Genomic DNA, 23343 nt, shown 5'->3' on the forward strand with positions numbered 1-23343 from the left:
TACAATGCCTCAGTTTAAAACAGGGGTGTTAAACATGTGGCCCAGGGGCCAAATGCCTCCCTCCAAAGGTTCCGATCGATGAATTTCCAAAGTGTATAAATTCCACAGTCCAGGCTGTGGCACTCATTTTAGTGTGGTTCCACATCCAGACCAATCTGATCTACAGTCCAATAATAACAGCAGAAGAACCCACACAAAGAATGACTGCAGATTTACTACTGGGTTTGATGGGAAATAAATATGACATTATGTCTGTAAATAATGACAACTTCAAATGTTTGTCTTTGTTTTAGTGCAAAAAAATCACATTAAATTCTGAAACTTTCCATTTCCAAACTCTCCTGCACCATTAAACTGTGACTAACCTGAACAAATGTGCCCAACCTGAAATGTCTGTATTAAATTCAGTCCAGTTTGAACTCTTTTCTTCCTGTTCCTCAGTGTTTAGTGTCTTTGTAGATCTGATCCAGAATGCACATGGACTAATGAGAAGTGGAGGAAGAAGACTGAGAAAATTACACTGATTTTACTGAAGAAATTTCATTTTTTTTCAAGTTATTCAAATTTTGTTTGGACAGTTTATAAAAGTAAGTATTTTCATAATTTAATGGGGGTTTTTTGCACTAAAACACAGACATAAATTGTCAGTTGTCATTATTTATCGGTTCTTCTGTTCTTATTTTACTGGTTCGGTCCACTGCAGATCAAATCAGACTGAATGTGGAACCTGAAAGAACAGGAGTTTAGAACCCTGGGTTAAAAGGTCCAGTCAGAGAGCTGTCATGTATCGTAACGTCACCCCAGTATCTCATAGCGGTGGGTAAAATGGGTCAGTCAAGTGTCACCTGTCATCTGGTGTGATATATGTCACCAAAAGGGACGTCGCCTCGACACATTTCACCTTATTTTTACGCGAACACGACTAAGCACAACGTAAAACTACGACAGGTCTGGTCACGTTGAAGCTGCACAGACACATTCAGCAGCTCTGAGTAGAGGGTGAAGACAGGAAGTGAGGATGACATCACTTACACAACCTGTGGGTGTGTGTTTTTACCACCTATGGGTTCGAAGTTTTTGCAGGGGTGTAATTATTACCTCCGCTAGGAGGTATTGTGATCACTTTGCTTTGTGTGCGTGCGTGTTTGTTTGTTTGTTAGCAAGATAACTCAAAAAGTTATGGACGGATTTTCATGAAATTTTCAGTAAATGTTGATACTGGCACAAGGATGAAATGATGAAATTTGGTGGTGATCGGGGGGTGTCTGTCTTGACGGAGATCTGCGCTCTCCAAGTGCTTTTCTTGTTACTATATTTTACCTGTCTCTTTATTAAGTAAAAAAAAATACACAGGTTTCCCACTGTTTCCCTAAATTATTTTCCAGGACATTTTCAGACGCTACAGAGACCAGTCACCCCAGTATACACTCATCCACCCCCTTTCCTCCTCATTCTGTGGAAGTTCTTTTACCTCCGCCAAGAAACAGCAGAGCTTCTGTTCTCATCGGGTTTGTCTGTTTGGGGGGGCGCACTGATCTGCCTTGGTGAGGTCTGCGCACTCCGAGTGCTTTTCTAGTCTACAGTTGTGACTTGCATTTACTCAGATTGTTTCTATGTTTACTACTCACACATTTGATGTACAGTCTATGGATTCAATTTATCGAGAAAATAATTATGACAAATGTATCCAATAATGATGGTAAACACGCCAACACATTAGAGTTGAGCACTGCATTAAAATGTGAGTGTGAAGGACACTGTGGTTCCAGCAGTGATGGGGGTGGGGACTAGGGGCAGTGACCCCCAAACAGAGGATGGAACCACCAGATACCAGAACAACTGAGGATGGAACCAACAGATACCAGAACAACTGAGAGGATGGAACCAACAGATACCAGAACAACTGAGGATGGAACCAACAGATACCAGAACAACTGAGGATGGAACCAACAGATACCAGAACAGCTGAGAGGATGGAACCAACAGATACCAGGAACCACATCAGACATCTGAGTCCGACAGAGAACAGTCCAAGGAACAGCTCATTCCACAGGATATTACTTGATCTTATTCTATTTTTATTACTGTGTTCAAATGGTAAATGTTTGACTGTTCTGTGTTTGGATGCACAAAAGTTTTGGGTCTAAGTAATGTTAGATTGACTGGACATGGAAACAGCTGTTTAAATGTTCTCAGTTCTGCCTTTTTGTTTTATTGCACATGGATTACTGGTAGTTTAGCTTCAAAGGTTGAGAACATGCACTTAAATTACAGGAAAAAAAGCTGATTTTCTAAAAGTATTCAATTACAATATTTGAAACTTGAGGTTTCTTTTTTGAGTTTTACAAATAGATTTTTTTGTTTTGTTTGTAACAAAAGCAAAAAAAAGTTGTGAAACTTGTGCAAAAAAAGCAAAAAATAATGCCCAGCGCAAAAATATGCATACTGTGCGCAACAACCAAATCAAACAGTGTTTTTTTTTTTATCAGTCATTTTTGTACCACTCCTTATATTTTTTGGTTGATTTTTGTTTTGGTTTCACTGTCTACACGTTGGAAATAAAGATTTCATTCATTCATTCAAACAAACACAGTACTTGTCCCACATGTGGCTCGTAAGTACCCGGTAACCCTAATATAAATATATATATATATATATATAATATATATATATATATATATATATATATATAGATATATTATTATATACACATATATATATACATACATACATATATATACATCATATACATATATATATATATATATATCTAACATCTATACATATATATATATATATATACATATAATATATATATATATATATATATATATATATATATATATAATCCATCCATCCATTATCTTCCGCTTTATCCGGGGCCGGGTCGCGGGGGTAACAGTCTAATCAGGGATGCCCAGACTTCCCCTCTCCCCAGACAATTCCTCCAGCTCTTCCGGGGGGACCCTGAGGCGTTCCCAGGCCAGCCGAGAGACATAGTCCCTCCAGCCTGTCCTGGGTCTTCCCCGAGGCCTCCTCCCGGTGGGACATGCCCGGAACACCTCCCCTTGAACTGTCACCTTACCGTGGTGGGGGAGTTTGAGTGCTCGAATGATCCTAGGAACTATGTTGTCGAGGGCTTTATGCCCCTGGTAGGGTCTCCAAGGCAAACAGGTCCTGGGTGACGGGCCAGACTAAGAGCAGTTCAGAAGCCACTATGGAAAAGAAAACAACAAGGACCGTGACGTCGCCCGGTACGGCGCAGCCAAGGCCCCACCCTGGAGCCAGGCCTGGGGTTGGGGCTCGAAAGCGAGCGTCTGGTGGCCGGGCCTTTGCCCATGGGGCCTGGCAGGCCACAGCCCAAAAGAGCATAATCTAGCTCTTGGGATATGAGTTTATTTTTTATATATTATAATATATATATATATATTATATATATATATATATATATATATATATATATATATATATATATATATATATATCACCATTAATACAAACTACAAACAGATATATTACTTTGGTCTGTACCACCCAGCCCAACAGGAATAATGCAACATTTATTTTATTAAACCTGACATGTATTTCAACAGTTTTCGATACGTCTGTCATAAGCTATAAAATGATGATGATAATTCTTCTAATTGGAGAGATGGAAATAACCAATAGCTGATAACATACCTGGAGACTTCCTGTGAATAAAATGAACATTAATTACATGTATTTGCTGTTGTGTGTATGAGCGTGCTGCAGGAGAACCGGTGTCCTTGGAGACCTGAGAATGGAATCCTGCTCATACAGCACCAGCAACAAAAGACATACAGCACCAGCAACAAAAGACATACAGCAACCAGCAACAAAAGACATACAGCAACCAGCAACAAAAGACATACAGCACCAGCAACAAAAGACATACAGCAACCAGCAACAAAAGACATACAGCACCAGCAACAAAAGACATACAGCACCAGCAACAAAAGACATATAGCAACCAGCAACAAAAGACATACAGCACCAGCAACAAAAGACATACAGCAACCAGCAACAAAAGACATACAGCAAACCAGCAACAAAAGACATACAGCAACCAGCAACAAAAGACCCACGAGAGCGAGGGGAAGGGGACAAGACAGCCTAGGACTGAATGCAGGTGTGTGTGTGTGTGTGTTCATTTGTGTGTGTGTTCATGTGTGTGTGTGTGTGTGTTCATGTGTGTGTTGGTACCTGTGAGGGGTCGGTGACTCGCAGTGTGACCACGTCTTCGCTGGTGTATTTAATAAAGAGGTGATGCTCGTCCAACAGCTGCATCTTCCACATTCTCAGCCTCCTCAGCTGATCGAAAAACTGGAAAAATCTGACAACATCGTGCAACGGAGAGATCGAAATTAAGAGTTGGATCAAGGTTCTAATAGTTTTGGATTTTTCATTATAGTTTAGTTTTAGTTAGTTTTGACTTTTTTTCTCTAATTCAGTTAGTTTTAATTTGTTTTTAGTGCAGGTTTGCTGTTTTTTATTGGTTTTTGTTTTTTTCTAAATGCCTAGTTTTAGTCTATTTATTTATTTATTTATTTATTTATTAGGGATGGTGCATATTAATGAACATATACAACAATTGTAGCTGTGAATGTGCCAGATTGTAGCAGCAGTGCTCATTTCCATCTGTAGTCCCAAAGGCAGGTGACAAGACAGACAGTTGACAAAAAGGTACAAACATCCTACAAACATCTTTTCTCTTCTTTGCTGTCGTATTCACATAAATCACAGGACTCTGCTGCTTTAATTTCCATGTTTGCAGGTACAGTGGGAACCAGATGACGACTCTAAACCAAGTGACAGACCGTGAAGTACTGTACGGTGTCATCAGCTAAAATTGATGGAGTGAAAAAAATCTATTTTATATCAATCTGACGAATGAAGGGAATTTTATCCAGAATTTTTATCCGTTTTAGTTAGTTTTATAAGTACACAATAGTTTCAGTTATTTTTCGTTTTTTCTTTTATTGTAGTTTTATTTATTTCAGTTAACAAAAATGTTTTTTCAATTCTAGTTTTCATCATTTCGTTAGTTTCGTTAACGATAATAACCTTGAGCTGGATAAATTAATTCAGTCTGGTTTAATGGAGTTTACAGGGTGTTGTTTAACTGATGAGTTCATACTTTACACAGAGGAGTTAAAAGTGGAATAGTCCAGTTAAATAACAAAGGATTCACATACATTTTCACAGACAGAACACGAATATAAACAGTAACACACGTAAAACCTGTCAAACTCTGGTTCATTTGTTTCCAGTCGGACTCATTTCAATGTAACACAAAACAATGGATTAGCCGATAGCAGAAGACTCATTCATATAAACCCAAGCTATGATCAGAAAACAGCAAAAAAATAAATAAAATTCATAATCACCTCTTTATAATGTGCTCTTCTTTGTGTCAATCAGTGATTTTTAACGGTGCAGAAATAATCCTCGTACAGTTGGATCTAATTGGTGTTAGCTTAGCGCTGCAAAGTTAGTCTCATTGGTCTGTTGTTAACAGTTGATAGGGTTATTATTCAATTATTCATACACTGGTCTCAGACTGTTGGATTGGTTTACATATTTGTCCATTTAAGTACATGCTCTGTTTTCTGATAATAATAATTCTGATAATTGTTTGGGTTTTTTTTTAGCTTTTAGCTGACGTTCTTCTGGCTACGTGGATGTATAGTATATGTATGTTCCTACAAGCATCATGTAGTATTACCATGGCAACACAGACAGAACTGCAGCTGTACTGGCTCAACCGGCCTTAAGAGGCTACATTAATGTAAGGAGTTTCTACTGAATTACTTTACTTTCTACTAAAACTGAGACTCATTTCCAGTTTTATATATATATATATATATATATATATATATATATATATATATATACACACATATATATATATACAAACACACACACACTTTTTTTTTTTTTTTTTAAATGGGCTCAGCTGGCTGACAGGCAGCTGTCTGTACTAATAAGGCAGCAGCCGACACCAACTGTACTCCCTGTCATCATTGCCCATTTTTCGGACACCTTTGCTTGTGTATCCTCTTTTATTTGGACATTTTACCAGGGAGTATCTCACACTACTTTTTTTTTTTTTTCTACTTGTCTTGTCCAGCGTCCTAACAGCAGAATGGTAGTCTGGTTCCTCCCGGTGTTGAACAAATTTGCTTTTCCAAGGGTAACTTCATAAAGTATATGAAGCGCCCTTTGATATTCTACTGTGTTTATTATGAGTTTTGTTGAACCACATTTCGATGCCGGACCTGACATGGGGGGTGGGGGGGGGGTTTATATTTGATAAAATCCTTGAAAACAGCTATAAGTATCAAATGAAGGTTTTGTGTTAAACCCTACAACGCCAAATGTATCATATTTGACACATGAGTTTTGAAACCCTCTACATGATCAGTGTGAAATTTTTTTTGTCTTGAAAAACCTGATGTACACAATTAGATACATGCAATACACAGATAATCCACCGGGGGGAGGAGTTCATTCACCAGAGGCCTTTAGTGACACTACAAGACTGACATTAATGAGGAAGGAGGAAGAACTGGGAGCATTTAGAAAAGGAATTAACTATTTATTAGACATGTTTGTGTTATAGTATGTTTTTGTTTGTTCAAAAATAATAATATTTGAGCATTGAGACCTGATGGATCAAATATGATACAAAATTGAAACTCATACAGGGAAACTGATATTTGACAAAAATGCTTTGGTTGTTCAGAAGGACCAATAAAGGCTCCAGTTTCAAAGAACTGGAATTTTCTGTCAGTGATTTAATGGTTCTGGCTTTACAGGTTAAATTCACTAAGATTTCAATCCAAAATCCAAAGATACTCATTATACTGTTGCATAACAAAGAAAACCATCAACTCCTCAAATTTTACATTTTTATAACCCCACCCCCCCAAAGGGTAGACAAGGAGTACTGTTTTTGGTTTGGTTTGTTTGTTTAACACTTTAGTAGAACAACTATTGGTTGAATTCAGACCTAATAGGGTTTATAGATTACCACTCACCCAGAATAGAAGTGATTACATTTTGGGAAAAGTAGGTCAAAGGTCAAATTTTTTATAACTTTTTAAAATCTTTTTTTTTCCGCATTTACTTATAATGGGTGAAATTTTGCCGCGTTTCCACTACGTGGAACCGGCTTGACTCGGCTCAGCTCGCCTCCACTCTGGTACCAGGTCCAATTCCAGATGGTTTCCATTCCAGGATACTACCCACTTTCCAGTACCTGGTCGTCATAGCGATGTGGTGCGTTCCTTCTGTGTCGTCTGCTCAGAGTTGCTGATAAACTCGTTCGTTTCGTGTTGTCTGGTCAAACTCCTGCTGAATTTTTGCGTCTGAACCTCCTGGACAAACCATGGTGTAGTTTTACAGACTGTCATCATATGGATTCACCTACTGACAGATTTACTGGAAAAGGGCGGGGCACACACACACCACTCTGACCAATCAGTGGTCTGCAGTGTTTACAGGGTCACCTTTTAGTATCTGGTCCCCAGTCCTGGAACCTCAGCAGAGGTGAGACCAAAAACTAGTACCAGGTACCAGATTCCAAAAAACTAGTACCAAGTACCAGATTCCAAAAAACTAGTACCAGGTACCAGATTCCAGGTCCTTTTACGTAACGGAAACGCAAAAAGGACGAGTCGAGTCAAGCCAATACCACGTAGTGGAAACGTGGCATTTGTCTATGCTAACTAGTGATGTCTCAATCTGGATTTTTTTGCTTCCGATCTGTTCCAATTTTTTTAGGATTAGTTTTGCCGATATCAATCTGATACCGACTTTTCACAGTAAAATTTTGATTTAAATTTGGGGTCATCATTTATCGGTTATTATTCTATTATTTTACTGTAGATCCCAGTTGGTCTGAATGTGGAACCTGAACTAGAACAACTATGACACCTTTGACTCTGAAGAACTTTAGGATAATTTTTGTACTTTCCAAATTCAGACTGTGGACACATTAGAACCTTTGGTGGGTTGGTTTTGGCCCTGGGTCGTATGTTTACCACTGCTGTAGCTGGTCTATGAACAGGTCCATCCAGGGGTTCTATGGGGGTGTGTTTTATGCCGTACGTTAGTGATGCGAGGATCAGCAGGTTACTCACGGGGCGGGTTGGGGCGGGTCAAAACACTGTCAGTTGATTTGTGGGGCAGGTTGGGTCGGGTCAAATAATACCACAAAAAAAAAAAAAAAAAAACGACTCACGCATCACTACCAGACCATTAAGTGAAAGTGAAACCTATAGACATTTTACTAATTCCTCTAAGTCTCCCACTGTTGTGCAGCTACTTTTCCTTTCCCCTACCTTTGGAAACTTTAATTTGAGGGGGCAGGATGTATGTTTACTACCCCCCTCACAGAACTGCGTCCAGATTGGCCCGATCTTGTGACTAAATCCGATCTGATCGCCTAAACATGCCAGATCGGCAGCCGATACTGATCTGTAGGTAGATCACATCGGGAGATCCCTAATGCTGACATCAGCACATGTATAGACATGATGACATCAGCTGGATCGATGCCAAAATAAGCTACAATACAGATGAGGGGCGGGGCTTGTTGTGTCTGGAACCACTTGTTTTATTCTATTTTATATTTTACTGCATGCTTTGTACCTACTCCATGAGGATTCTGTTGGGTTTCTGTAAATTGACTTAGAGTCTGGTTTGGACCAACTTGATACGTAAAGTGTCATGAGGTAACTTTTGTTATGATTTGGCGCTATATAAATAAAATTTGATTGATTGATTGATTGAGCGATGTTCTATGTATGCTCCAAACCACTGAAGCATAATCCTAGTTACACTATACTGCCAAAAGTATTGGCTCACCCATCCAAATAATCAGAATCAGGTGTTCCAATCACTTCAACGGCCACAGGTGTATAAAATCCAGCACCTAGGCATGCAGACTGCTTTTACAAACATTTGTGACAGAATGGGTCTCTCTCAGGAGCTCAGTGAATTCCAGCGTGGAACTGTGATAGGATGCCACCTGTGCAACAAATCCAGTGGTGACATTTCCTGGCTCCTAAATATTCCACAGTCAGCTGTCAGCTGGATTATAAGAAAGTGGAAGTGTTTGGGAACGACAGCGACTCAGCCATGAAGTGGTAGGCCACGTAAACTGACGGAGCGGGGTCAGCGGATGCTGAGGCGCAGAGTGTGAAGAGATGGCCAACTTTCTGCAGAGTCAATGGTACAGACCTCCAAACTTCATGTGTCCTTCAGATTAGCTCCAGAACAGTGCGCACAGAGCTTCATGGAATGGGTTTCCGTGGCCAAGCGGCCGCATCCAAGCCATACATCAGCAAGTGTAATGCAAAGCGGTGAATGCAGTGGTGTAAAGCACGCCGCCACTGGACTGTAGAGCAGGGGAGGAGCCTTCTCTGGAGTGACCAATCGCGCTTCTCCATCTGGCAATCTGATGGACGGGTCTGGGTTTGGCGGTCTCCAGGAGAACGATACTTGTGGGAGCGCATTGTGCCAAGTGTAAAGTTTGGTGGAGGGGGGATTATGGCGTGGGGTTGTTTTTCAGGAGCTGGGCTGGGCCCCTTAGTTCCAGTGAAAGGAACTGGGAATGCTTCAGCAGAACAAGACATTTGGGACAATTCCATGCTCCCAACTTTGTGGGAACAGTTTGGAGCCGGCCCCTTCCTCTTCCAACATGACTGTGCACCAGTGCACAAAGCAAGGTCCATAAAGACATGGAGGACAGAGTCTGGTGTGGATGAACTGGACTGGCCTGCACACAGTCCTGACCTCAACCCCATAGAACACCTTTGGATGAATTAGAGCGCAGACTGAGAGCCAGGCCTTCTGTCCAACATCAGTGTGGGACCTCACAAATGCGCTTCTGGAAGAATGGTCCAAAATTCCCATGAACACACTCCTAAACCTTGTGGACAGCCTTCCCAGAAGAGTTGAGTTATAGCTGTAAAGGGTGGACCCACTTCATATTGAACCCCATAGACTAGGAATGGAATGTCACTTAAATTCATATGCGAGTCAAGGTAGGTGAGCAAATGCTTTTGGCAATATAGTGTATGTGAATTCCTTTTTATTTGAAATCTGACCACTGTTCATCGATTGGATTCACTGATCAAAGTGATTGACTTGTCACCCAAGTACCACGAATAATTCAACAAAGAACACGTGCCATTTTCTTCACTTTCAGACCAACATCGCTTCACTTTATGCAGAGGAACACATGTCGTGCGTACCTCCTCTTGGCGGTGGGGCTGCCGTCCTGCTCCGCCCTCCTCCACAGGTAGACCAGCAGCCGATGCTTTAGGGAGTTGATGGTTTTGTCGGTGTAGAGACGAGGGAAACCCGGCTGACTCTCGGCCTGGGCCTCGGTGTAAACGGCTGAAAGAGTCAGCAGGTCGTCCTCGTAACAGAAGCGTCCAATGGTCCGTACGTCCAGGAACGTCCCCTCTGGAGTCACCTGAGACCAAACAGAGAGATGAGAGGGAAGTTTAAGCAACAGACACTATTTACTTCCCCTAATTAGCATAAATACAATATATGGACAAAAGTATGTGGACACGTTGAATTCAGATGTTTGTTCTCTAACAGGGGTCTGGGATACAAAACAATAAGGACTATTGTCAGAATATCATACGAGTCTAAATATGATTTGAGAGATGTTTGTAAATTTGTTGTGCAAAAATCTAAACAAAAGAGAGTAAAAGCAGGTGGGGTGTTTCAAGAATACTCACAACTTTTGTCAACCAGGGGGCCAAAATTTTTACCTTAGTGAAATTGCTCAAAACTCGGCTGATCCCTAAGAGAGGAACCTAAGGAAGAACAAACTGAAAACCATTTTCAAATACTGTGCTTTATTATGAGATAACAGCAATTAGAAAACCATGACAACACTGTGGTTATGTACAGGTCACACACAACAAAAATAAGGTGAATGATGATAAAAATGTAATTCTCATCAAGAAAATGGGCTCCAGTTGACAGGTTTGCCCAAGTGTAAGTGAGCTGAGGTACTTTAAATCAATCTGAAAGGATTTTAGTGTCCGATTTTGAACCTGGTGCATTCTTAATGTCCAATAGGATTTTCAGGATACGGTTCCGTTTGTCCTCATTTCCCCAAATCACCAGGTAATGCCACCAAACAGCTCCTTTACAATGAGTAGACATGGAACACTGTAAAACTAAGGGCATGAATCACTGGTCTTCCATCAAGGCTGAGAGTGTTCAAAAATTCAGAGTGTACAGTAGAGGTTATGTACGGGACATGGAGGTTACACATAGGACACTTGTTTGTTTTGCCTCCATGATCATCATTTTGAACTTGTTACTTCCTGAAATGGGTAAAACATGATTAAACCATGCTTTGTAAATGTCATTTGCTATTGCATGGTGGAAAGGGGGTTGTATCATTTGTATGAAACAGAAAAACATGACAAAGTGTCAACAATAACTAAAGAACAAACTTCCAAATACCTGAAATGTAGCTAAACCATAGCAACTTAAGTGTTTCTGAGGCCTCTACACTGATGTGGACTGAAGACTAACTAAAGTCTGATAAAAGGTTATGTACGGACATGACCTGCATCCTCCCAAGATTGAAAAGTAAATTGCAGAGCTGTGCATTTGAGGTTGAATGAGGCCACCATTAGAGCATGAGCACATGTTCTAGTCAGAGAAAAAAAGAAGTGAAAAAAAGTTTTTTATGCATGATGCGAAATTCCCAGCAAAAAAAATCCACTTTTCAGGTACCATGGATATGAAGCTGAAAACATGACTTCTATTCCACACATCCTGGTAAAACTGGGTCTACACAAATGAGATGGGTCAGGAGATGCCCATCAAGGCCATCAGTTCAAATCAGCAGATCCGAATGTCCAGATGAGCTTAAATATATGAAGGTGTCCCGTACATAACTCACACTGGCAAAAGGTTATGTACAGGACACTCTTTAAAGATGGATAAGGATCACTGAACTGTTTTTTGTGCTATGATTTCTTCTTGTGAAGGTTAAAGCAGTTACTAAACACATTCTTCCAGTGAAATAGAGTTGCTCTAGTATTCCAAAGATATGCCCATTTGAAGCATGGTTATGTACGGGACATGGCCAGTTTAGGCATGTTTCTTGTACTGTCAGATTCTGGAGATGTGCAGAAAGGTATTTCCAGCATGGGCTTCCTAAATTCCTTCTTTACAGTGATATTTGGGTCAGTCTTCATCAGTAGGAAGAGTATTTGGCATAAAGTATGAAGTCCATGTCAAACCCTGCTTGGATGGAAAAGGCATGTTCCACACTGAAGTGCTTCTGTAGGGGACATTCCTGACGTGCAGTGTTTCTACACTTACTAATGGCCTAGTTCTAAAATGACAAGTTTCCCATTTGGTTGTTTACCTTCCTCTGTGGTAAAGGACTGGAACTGATGTAGTTTTTGGCCTTGCCTCTGTTTTTATTTCAAGATATCACTTTGAAATTAAGTGAAAAATTTGGTTCTGTACAGGACAGGTGAGAAGGTCCTGAACAGAGGCACACCAATCACAAACAAGTTGGTTCCTTGATGGCTGAACTAGTTATTCTCGATAACAGATGAGTATTGAATGAAACTGACATAAAAACTCATAAAAGCCTCTGTTTCTTATCATCTGAGGGACAAAAGATTTAGAGGGTCAAGAAACCTGAGCAGCGGTTACGAAAACAGGTTTTTGAAAAACTGCTGTCATGATGTTAAGATCCATCAAATGTAGACCTAAATTGTTCTATCACTGAGGCAGTATCATAAAGTATTCAAAATCATTCAATATGTAAGCAATTCTTTGGCTTTTTAAACAGGGCAAAGGGTTGAAAATTGTGATTACCCCTTGGTTGACACAAAACTGGCAAAAACGGGTTATGTACGGGACACAAATGGAGTTGAAGAGGGAAATGTAGGGATTACTGACCGAATTTTCAGGCGTGCACATTGTAGACAATGTCCAACACACCAGGTAAACAGTTCAGAACATTTCTATTACTGTACATGTCTGAGATTCACCATGGTTACAAGGAGTTTTTACAAATTGCAAGTATTCTTGAAACGCCCCAGATGTATATCTGTTGTTGGAGTTCAACTATGGAATGAGGCCAGCATGGATTTACAAATGTGGAGCTCATTTTTGGTTTTTAAAAAAAGTGGTATGTAGGGCAATTTTTGAAGGATACAATTGTTAAGACCGCTTGTATGTGACAAGATCCCGGATACAAGCGGTCGAAATGAGCTTCCTCCGTAAGGTGGCTGGGCGCACTCTTAGAGAAAGGGTGAGGAGCTCAGTCACCAGGGAGGAGCTTGGAGTAGAGCCGCTGCTCCTCCACATCCAGAGGGGGCAGCTGAGGTGGCTCGGACATCTGTTTCGGATGCCTCCTGGACGCCTCCCTGGGGAGGTGTTCCGGGCATGTCCCACCGGGAGGAGACCTCGGGGAAGACCCAGGACACGCTGGAGAGACTATGTCTCTCGGCTGGCCTGGGAACACCTTGAGGTCCCCCCGGAAGAGCTGGAGGAGGAGTCTGGGGAGAGGGAAGTCTGGGCATCCCTGATTAGACCGTTACCCCCGCGACCCGGCCCAGGATAAAGCAGAGGATAATGAATGAATGAATGAACAATTGTTAAGATCTAATTATTAGTAACTAAACAATTTATTTTCTACTCTACATTAAATTACCATTAATGTGGTTGGTTAGGTTTTCTGTTTTTTTGGTTTAGTTTCACTTCTTCATGTTTTTATTTGTTTGGTTGGTTGTTTGCATTTTTGTTTTTTTCTTTTCCCCTACTGAATGCTGGGTAGCTTCATTTGTTATGTCGGACAGGCATTAATGGCAGCATTCTTCTTCTGCCTTTTCAGTCACTAACCTGTTGGTAATGTTTGTAGTGTTGACACTGGTTGTATTATGTGATGACTGAAGAAAGAATTTCATCAAGCATCATCATCATCAATATAGTTTTATATTATGGGATAAATATCTTACCATCATTTTTATCCATGACACTGATTTTAAATGTTCTTCCTCTAAATTTAAACAATATTTTTCCTGCTCTGACTGTAAATAATAATTTTCCTCTGCTTTCCATCTACTGTCTTCACATGTCACTGGGGAAGAAAAATCTACCATTAACTTTGAGGAAATATTGACGTTTATAAACTATATGAACATAAATATTGGGACACATCATGTCTACAGCTGTCAGATGTCCTGTTTATTTATTTATTTATTTCAAACATGCAAAGAAACAAAATGAAACAAAACAAAGCAAAAATAAACAAAAACAAAATAACATTTAAATGAACAGAATCTATCTTCAAGTATGTGCAAGTCTGAATTTTGAATGGTGGAAAAGGAATAGGAGGAAGCTTAAACCTATTTAATCTAACCCCTCAAGTGCTTTTACACATTTATCACTAATTTAATACAAGAATCAAACAATACATTTTTCCTAATTTTAGCATTCAGCTAAAACTAATACATAATGCAGTTATTGAATTATACACAACAAAATTATCACAGTAGTACAGTCATACAAACAGACTCAACAATTTTTCGTTCATGAGGATTTAAGATAACAACATCAATATTTCCTTAAAGTTTAGTGGTAGATTTTTCTTCCCCAGTGACATGCGAAGAAAGTAGATGGAAAGCAGAGGAAAATTATTATTTACAGTCAGAGCAGGAAAAATATTTTAGAAATTTAGAGGAAGAACATTTAAAATCATATTTATGGATAAAAATTTAAAAAAAATTTTTTTTTTTAAATCAACATTGAAAGAAATTAAGTCAAAACCATCTCTGAGGCATTTTGGAAACAAAGATAATAATTGAACCCAAACTGACCAATGCAATGATATTTATTCCATAATATAAAACTATACTCTGGCATTAGTCCTTATTGTTTTGTTAGAACAGAAACACCTGGACTCAACATGTCCACATACTTTTGTCCACATAGTGTATCGTTCGTTTAGCTCACCTGAAAGACATGTATGGTCTGCTGTTGGACCGACAGCACAGCCAGGATGTTCCTGTAGAGGTAGAGGCCCTGGTTGTGGGACAGAATAATCTTATCACACTTAAAGGACCTGGTGTCGCACAGTCTGCCGGTGTGGAGGTCGATGATGTGGAGGGAGTAGTCCTCCAGAGGAGAACGAGGGTTAGGGGTCACCGATTCATTGTTGCGATACACCTGTTGGAAAATTAAACATGGATGAAAGGAGCCGTCTCAACCAGATGACGTACAGTCGTGGAAAAAAATGATTAGACCATCCAAAGTCATCAAAACCAACGGTTATGTAATCCAGTACTAACTCCTGTGTAGGGCTGAGTATCACAAGAATATGCTGATACATTACAAATCACAACACTACGATCACAATACCATATATCATGATACTGTTAACAAAACAATATTTTTTGTTTTGTTTCTTTTTTAAAAGATTATTTCCTGAAAAAACGTATAGTGCAGCATTTGGATAAATAAAGTTTTAACATGTGGCTTTTACCAGTACAAAAAAAACACAGAAATAAATAAATAATGTTTTACAGACGTTACAGTTAAAGATCCTGCTTAAATGTTCGTATTCTATTGCAAAAAGAATCATCCAACACCATAACATTATTTTTGCGCATTCCCAATAAAAACCAGAAAATCCTATCTTGTCAAATGACAATAAAGGCAATTCTGATTCTGAAAAGGACTCAGAGAGCGCAGACCTCCGCCAAGACAGATCTGTCCCTGATCACCACCAAAATTTAATCATTTCTTCCTTCTTGTGCCAGTATCAACATTTACTGAAAATTTCATGAAAATCTGTCCATAACTTTTTGAGTTATCTTGCTAACAAACAAACAAACACGCAAACACACAAAGCAAAGTGATCACAATACCTCCTGGCAGAGGTAACAAACAAACATCTGCCTCTTTCAGACGGTAAAAAGTGCTTTTAGGATGCTTGAAGTATTCGTTATTTGACAAAACAGCGTTATCAATTTAAAAAAAACTACATTTATGACCTGCACTATCACAATAGTACTACTGTAGTAAACTAACAACAGAACAAGATGCCCATGTGAATATAAAAATAAAAAAGTAAAATACCCATGAGAATATAGAAATAAAAGAGTGAAATACCCATGAGAATATAGAAATAAAACAGTAAAATACCCATGTGAATATAGAAATAAAAGAGTAAAATACCCATGTAAATATAGAAATAAAAGAGTGAAATACCCATGTAAATATAGAAATAAAAGAGTAAAATACCCATGTAAATATAGAAATAAAAGAGTGAAATACCCATGTAAATATAGAAATAAAAGAGTAAAATACCCATGTAAATATAGAAATGAAAGAGTAAAATACCCATGTGAATATAAAATTAAAGAGTAAAATACCCATGAGAATCTAGAAATGTTCCATGCCAGGCAGTAATCCCATGCAGGAGTGTGTGTGGGTTTTTCCCTCCTCTCGTCTGTCTGCTCTCCAGGTGTCATCAGACTGATTGGCATGCACCTGTGGGAGGTGGTGGTGGCCAGTCCCATTCCAGGGCCCTCCTATATAAGGACCACACCTGCAGCGATTGTCCTCTCTTTTTCTCTGTCTGCCTGTGGGAGCTGCTGGTCATGGTCTTCTGCCTGTGTTACACTGAGTTATGGTTAATCATTTGTGGAGTGAGGTTGCGGGCTTAGGTAAGTCGGGGTACCCTAGACATTTTCCTACACGTAGATCACTTTTGTATAGATGCATTAGGTTATAGGATTAGTGCCACCTTTGTATTATCTTTTGGTTAAGTTATTTTATTTGATAGGAGTCAGGTTTTTGTTTAAGTTCTGTTTTAAGGATAGAATCAGTTTAGGCACAGTTTTATTGTATTTTTCTGATTTTGGTTGGCACAACCCCTTTGTCCCTTCCTCCTCCACATTATTGATCCTTTGTTAGGTTTTTTTTTTTTTTGTTCAATAAATCTTTGTCACTTGTTTCCACCTACACTGGCTCATCTTCATTTTGATTGTCGGGTTAACGTCTCTTTTACACACTAACAAAGGAGTCGTAACAAGAAATAAAAGAGTAAAATACCCATGAGAATACAGAAATAAAAAAGTAAAATACCCATGTGACTATAGAAATAAGAGGTAGAAAAACAAAAAAAGAGCCTCCGCCATATCTGCATTTGAGTAAATACCTAAAAATATCTATACAGTACTTTTTAATATCGATACAGTATCGTGAAGTGAAATATTGCGATATATTGCAATACCGATATTTTCTTCTAGCCCTGCTCCTGTGTGTGTCATGTGACTAAAACAGACAGAAAAGAAAACATGGAATGAATAAAAGTACTGTTTTGTCAGAACAATGACACAGATACTGATGGAAGAACTGAAGGGTCAAAACACAGTATTCAAAATCTCTCTGACAGGACATTTTGGAGACACTTTGACAGATTAGTGTTGTTAAATGACCCACATTTTTACTTTTGAATTCATTTTGCTTTAGTTGGACCATAAGGGATTATCCAAAACAAGGAGCTACTTTATATTGAAATATATGTTGGAATGACAATCAATTAAAATTCGCTCTCTGATGGGACATTACTGTGTTTGGACCCTGAAGTGACTTTAGTTTTTATCAAGAAAACATGTTAAATGGATAGATACCAGCTCTAAAATTAAACTACTATGAGCTATTTTTGTTGGTATCATTATATACTAGTCAACATTTGCTAGGGATCAGTTTTATATTTGCACAGTAATTGATGTTGTATAATATTTTGGGTGACTTCATATATTATGTGTGTACTTTGGCTAGTCATGTAAAGAAAAATGGACCAAAAGGTAAAAAAACATAAATTTTTATTGCACTTTCAGGCAAAAGGGTGATACAACCCTAGAAATTAGAGTTCACAACAATTACTTTTCCAATTTCGTTTTCACTGAAACCACTCAGAATGTTCTGAAACACATACGGTGTGATGTCAATAATGTGTGTGGCCAACATCCGCATCCGCAGGCTGTACTCCACTGGGAAAATAAACTGTCAAGTTTCCAGAATTACACCCTCGAATATAGCAAAGTTATAGTCCTGATCCCTAGCAAATGTTGACTAGTGTATTTGTCCAAACTAATGGACCTTCACTTGTACCAGGCATTAAAAATGAACAAAAAAACATTTATTTATTTTTGTATGTATGTATATATGTATGTTTAAGTCACCACTTGAATTATTTTGTTCAGACTATGTCTTAGTATTCTTTTCATTGTATTGTTTGTCGGGTTTCATTCTTATTTGTTCCTAAAAAATATGCAAATGTAAAAGTAATGGTGTTTCCAAACCTGGTTCATGTTGACATTAGTGTGTCATGGTATTAGTACGTACCTTTAATTCTCTTGTATACACATCAATAAAAATATGAAACAAACAAAAAAAATGAACAAGAAACTGAAGAAAACAAGGGGTGGTCTGATCATTTTTTCCGCAACCGTACACGTGGATTAAAATGTGGTGGTGGATCAGAAGCGCACCTCAAAGAAGTACGGCGGCGGCTCCTCTGGAACGTACACCGCCGAGCCCACGATGACGTAGCGGCAGTCGTCGGTGAAGAGGCTACACTCGCGGTTGAGGTGTTCGCCGTTAGAGGCCACATTGGTGACGTGGAGCAGCGAGAAGAAGCGCTCGAACAGGCGTCCTCGGATGTTGAGGGAGCGCTGGTCGTTGGCCGTCAGCAGAGTCTCCCCCTCCTGGCCTCGGAGCAGATCCTGAGCCGCCTGGCAGCCTTGGTATTCATAAATCTGCACCAGGAACATGGACATGAGAAAAAAGGGGAGGGTTGGAACTGTGTCATAGTGTTACGTTGGGCTGTACAATTCTGGTAAAAATGTGAATCACAATTCTTTTGCTTAGAATTGAGATCACGATTCTCTGGCATGATTTTTTCCATAAAATGCTTATTGCACCGCTGTCAAGGGAAATGGGTTCTTTTACCTCTGATTGGTGTCTTTCATATCACTGTGCAGTAGTCCGCTCACTTATGCAGTGTTTGCTGCAAAACTGATCTGTTGTGCACGCGCGTGCGTTTCAGTCAGCTTGGGGGAGCTCAGCCACACGCATGCAGTTCGGCTGAGGGGGGTTGCACGCGCATGCGTTTCTGCCGGTTACCCGCGCGCGTGCGTCGGTTTCCATCCTACTTATACTATGGGGGTACGTGGCACAGCAGTCCGTGCCCGCCCCCCTGCAGAAGTGAAAGTGAACCTTTCTGTTCATTTCCCTTTTCCCTCCCATCCTGGCCTGTTACATATTATACATATGTATAATACACGACAATGATGGGGTTTTTTGTATGAAATGTTTGGTGTGGTGCATGGATAAACCTGACCAGCGGAAACGCTGCACTTATGGTCCTGGTTGCTAAGTGATGTCAGCTGATCCCTGAAAGTTTGCAGCGCAAAAAAACTTCCCAGACGGCACAATGGAATATTTTAATATAACATTTTTAGAGAGGGCAAGACTTTTGATTCTTGGTTAAAGGCCGAGTTATCGTCATTGTCAAAGAAAAGAAAAAGGAGAAGAGGAACAACAGCAGAAGTCAGAGAAGTGAAAATGAAAACACACTTGGATCTGGACAACAGAAAACAAGACCGACATGAGATGAACAGCGCCAAATGTGAACCTTAATTGGACAGGAGTTCAGGTGGGTGACTCACCACTACCAATGGGGTTTTCATCCATTTCACTCTCTTTACCGCAGTCGTTCCTCCGTTTTAATTCACTCTTTCTTCACTCAACTGCAGCCGATAGCAGCAGGGTCATGTGTTGTAAAGACACTTTACCATTGGTTGAGGAAGAGGCGGCAGCGGTTCTGTGATTGTGGGCATTTGTTTGTAATGCAGCCCATGAAATAAAATACTTAAAAATCGTCCGTGTTTAGAAACGAGATCGCATACATGTGTGAATCGAGATCACAATCTTTTAATGATTAATTGTGCAGTCCTAGTGTTACGATTAATCGCAATTTAAAACGTTACGGTTATTTAATCATCAAGGCTACCAAAAACCGTCTCATAAAGTACAGTAGATTAAGAGTAGAAGCAAAGACACACCAATATGCACTTCCTGCATTCTGTAGATGGGAGTTCACATTTACAACCAGATTAATCAGGAGGATGGATTCATTTGAGTTAACACTGCCCTAATAAATATTTATACACATTTAGAATTAGCATGAAAATTAAATATTATTGACATTATGTTGCACATGGTGTGAAGGGGGGGAGGGGGTCACTGGGAACTGTTGTCGAGTTGGATTCACACAATATGTGTCACTGGATGATTCTAATGTTTGAATCCTGACTCAGGCGCTGTTATATTTTCATGTTAAGGACATACATAATTGGAATCGAGGTAACGATTATTAAAGTTTCCTACCTCCAGAGACGTCTGGTCTGAGGAGAAGGCGATGAAGCAGCGTCCATCTGGTGAGAACTTCCTCAGGAAACACGGGGGTTTCTCCACATTTACCACGGTGAAGTTGGGGAACAGGTTCTGGTGGAAGCAGCGCACTCGGTACCAGTGAGCCCCTGGCCGTCCCGAGCAGATCCTCCTCCTTTCTAAGCGATGAACAACGTTTTGATTCTGGATCCGTCTGGGCTTGAGGGTCGGGATGTCGTCATCCATCACTCCTCAGTGGACAGACAGAAAGGCAAAGAGTCCAGTCAGATGACTACATCACACACGCCGTCCTGTTACCTGTGGGTTATTGAAGGAAAAGAAAAACATGAGCTTCTGCTGATGAGTTCTGACTAGGGATGTAACCATTACCGGTATAACCATAAACGGTATAACCATAAACGGCGGTAAAATTCCCGACGGTCAGTATTACCATTTAAATTCCAATTATCATGATAACTGTGTTTGATTACCGCACTTTGAAAACTCATGGTACTGCTCATTTCCTGGAGAAGCAGCAGCACTGCAGGATCTATCTATCTATCTATCTATCTATCTATCTATCTATCTATCTATCTATCTATCTATCTATCTATCTATATTTTGCTGATTTTCAAAGCTCAATTGCACTACCACACATTGTCCTGTACAACACAGCATTGTAATTATTTTGCGTTCGTCTCCCATCTTTTCTGTCTGACATACTGTAGTTCTACTACTTAAGTGATTTGAGTGAAACAGTGATTACAAAGATTACAGTGACAGGAACAGATTCTATGACTGAGATTTACCCCCTGATAAATAGGCAGGTTTATTTCTTTAGCACATTTCACGTACAAGACCATTCAAAGTAGAGCTGAAACGATTAATCAATTAGGTGCTTGAAGCGAATGCAAAAATTCACGATTTGATTACTCAACATGAATTGACTGAAGGGTAATATTCTACGTCAGTTTTCCTGAATTGAAGCTTCTTTGTGTGTCACAGTAAGCGTCCGTGTGAAACACAACAGTGGAACCAATGTTTAGCAGCAGAGAAATGAAGGAAACAAAACTTTGATTCAGGAGAATTGTGGTTGAATTATTTTTTTTGGGATCACTGTGAGTCGATTAATCGTTTCAGCTCTAATTCAAAGTGCTTTACATAAAACATTAAAAGTATTACAGCAGGAAAGCCATAAAAAGAAAAGGCATGAGAAGAAAAAAACAAAACAAAAACAACAGAAAAATAGATAAAACTGTATCTACAACCACAACAACTGATGAAGCTGTTGACAAACATTTATGTCTGCTACAGATGTGGAAAAAGTACAGAATTCCATCCTTGGATAATGGGACTGTTTGTGAACTTTAGGAGGAAAAACAAACACAACAACAATTCTGTTCACATTCACTGACTCACGCCAGTGTGTTCAGTACATCATCCCGCCAACAGGACAATAAACACCACGATAAACTGGGACTTACTTGTTGTTTTTAAAAGCCGTCCAGTCTCTCATATGATGCTTTTTTTCAGTCAGAATTCACCGGGTCGTGAAGTTCTTCCACACCAGCCCGAAAACTTCCACTTAGCTTTAGCTACCGGATGCTAACAGTGTCCTCCTTAGTCCAATATTCAGCTTCATTTACTAAAGACCAGCCACTTTTATCCATCGATATGGTGGAATTATCCTCATTAACGTGTTAGAATCTGTAACGACACCCAAAAATGCACCACTTAATGTCATAAAGTCACTGGTTTGATGTTTGTTGTGGGTACGCATTGGTGGAAGCACAGAAGAAGAAACAGAAGAAGAAGAAACAGACGTAGAAGAAGACATGACGGTCCTCTCAACAGCCAGTCAGTTTGAACAGCGCCACCACATTATCCAAAGGACAAAAGTGGTATTACAGTTTGTGAAAATGAAAGTATGAGGATGGATTGTTTTTAATTTAGGCCCTTTTAATGAGGTAGGTTATGACCCCGCCCCCCGAAGGAGAGGCAAGGGTTATTGTTTTTGGTTCGATTTGTTTGTTTGCTTCTTTGTTCGTTTGTTTGCTTGTTTACACTTTAGCAGCAAAACTATTGGTTGAATTCAGACCTAATTGGGTTCGTAGATTACCAGTGACCCAGAACAGATGTGATTATATTTTGGGAAAAGTAGGTCAAAGTTCACATTTTGTATGAATTTTTAAAATCTTTTTTTCCCTATTTACTTATAATGGGTAAAATTTCAAACGTCTATAAAAACATCAATTTTGCTGAGATTTATCTTAAACTTTGAACATATATATATATATATATATATATATATATATATATATATATATATATATAATTTTTTTTTTTTTTTTTAAATCAATGAGTAGAATAATTTTTCTCACATAAAATATACAGTGATGCAGATTTTACATAGTGAGTTACTAGACCCAATTCCAAATTGTTGTAACACTCATTTTTTACCTCCGCCAAGGAGGTTAGGTTTTTGCCGGTGTTGTTTAGTCTGTCTGTCTATTATCAAGATAACTCAAAAAGTTATGGATGGATTTCGATGAAAATTTCAGGACATGTTGATACTGGCACAAGGAAGAAATGATTAAATTTTGGTGGTGATCGGGGGGGCACTGATCTGCCCCATGGCAGAGGTCTGTGCTCTCCGAGTGCTTTTCTAGTTAATTCTTTTTTTTTATTTTTTTTATTTTTATTTTTTTTTATTTAAAATATTTAGGTATGCAAGACATATAACTTTTGAACAAACATCAAGATATTAAAAAGAAAATGCTAAAAGAAATTGATTTGACATCAACACGCATAGAAATGATGACATCAGCTGGATCCATGACAAAATAAGATGGA

General features: G+C 39.3%; 1 protein-coding gene across 1 annotated transcript; it reads right to left on the reverse strand.

The window, feature by feature from the left end:
* Nucleotides 1–4206: 4206 nt before the first annotated feature.
* On the reverse strand, nucleotides 4207–22281 carry LOC115416513 (DET1 homolog). Its single transcript, XM_030130297.1, has 6 exons — nucleotides 21975–22281; nucleotides 20488–20808; nucleotides 18588–18854; nucleotides 15040–15252; nucleotides 10284–10507; nucleotides 4207–4354 (listed from the first exon to the last, which is right to left on the reverse strand). The coding sequence occupies exons 2-6, from the start codon at nucleotides 20734–20736 to the stop codon at nucleotides 4207–4209; spliced, it is 1101 nt and encodes a 366-aa protein (XP_029986157.1). The 5' UTR covers nucleotides 20737–20808; nucleotides 21975–22281.
* Between the last annotated feature and the right edge of the window lie 1062 nt (nucleotides 22282–23343).

Source organism: Sphaeramia orbicularis, unplaced genomic scaffold, assembly GCF_902148855.1.
Source record: "Sphaeramia orbicularis unplaced genomic scaffold, fSphaOr1.1, whole genome shotgun sequence".
Taxonomy (NCBI): Eukaryota; Metazoa; Chordata; class Actinopteri; order Kurtiformes; family Apogonidae; genus Sphaeramia; species Sphaeramia orbicularis.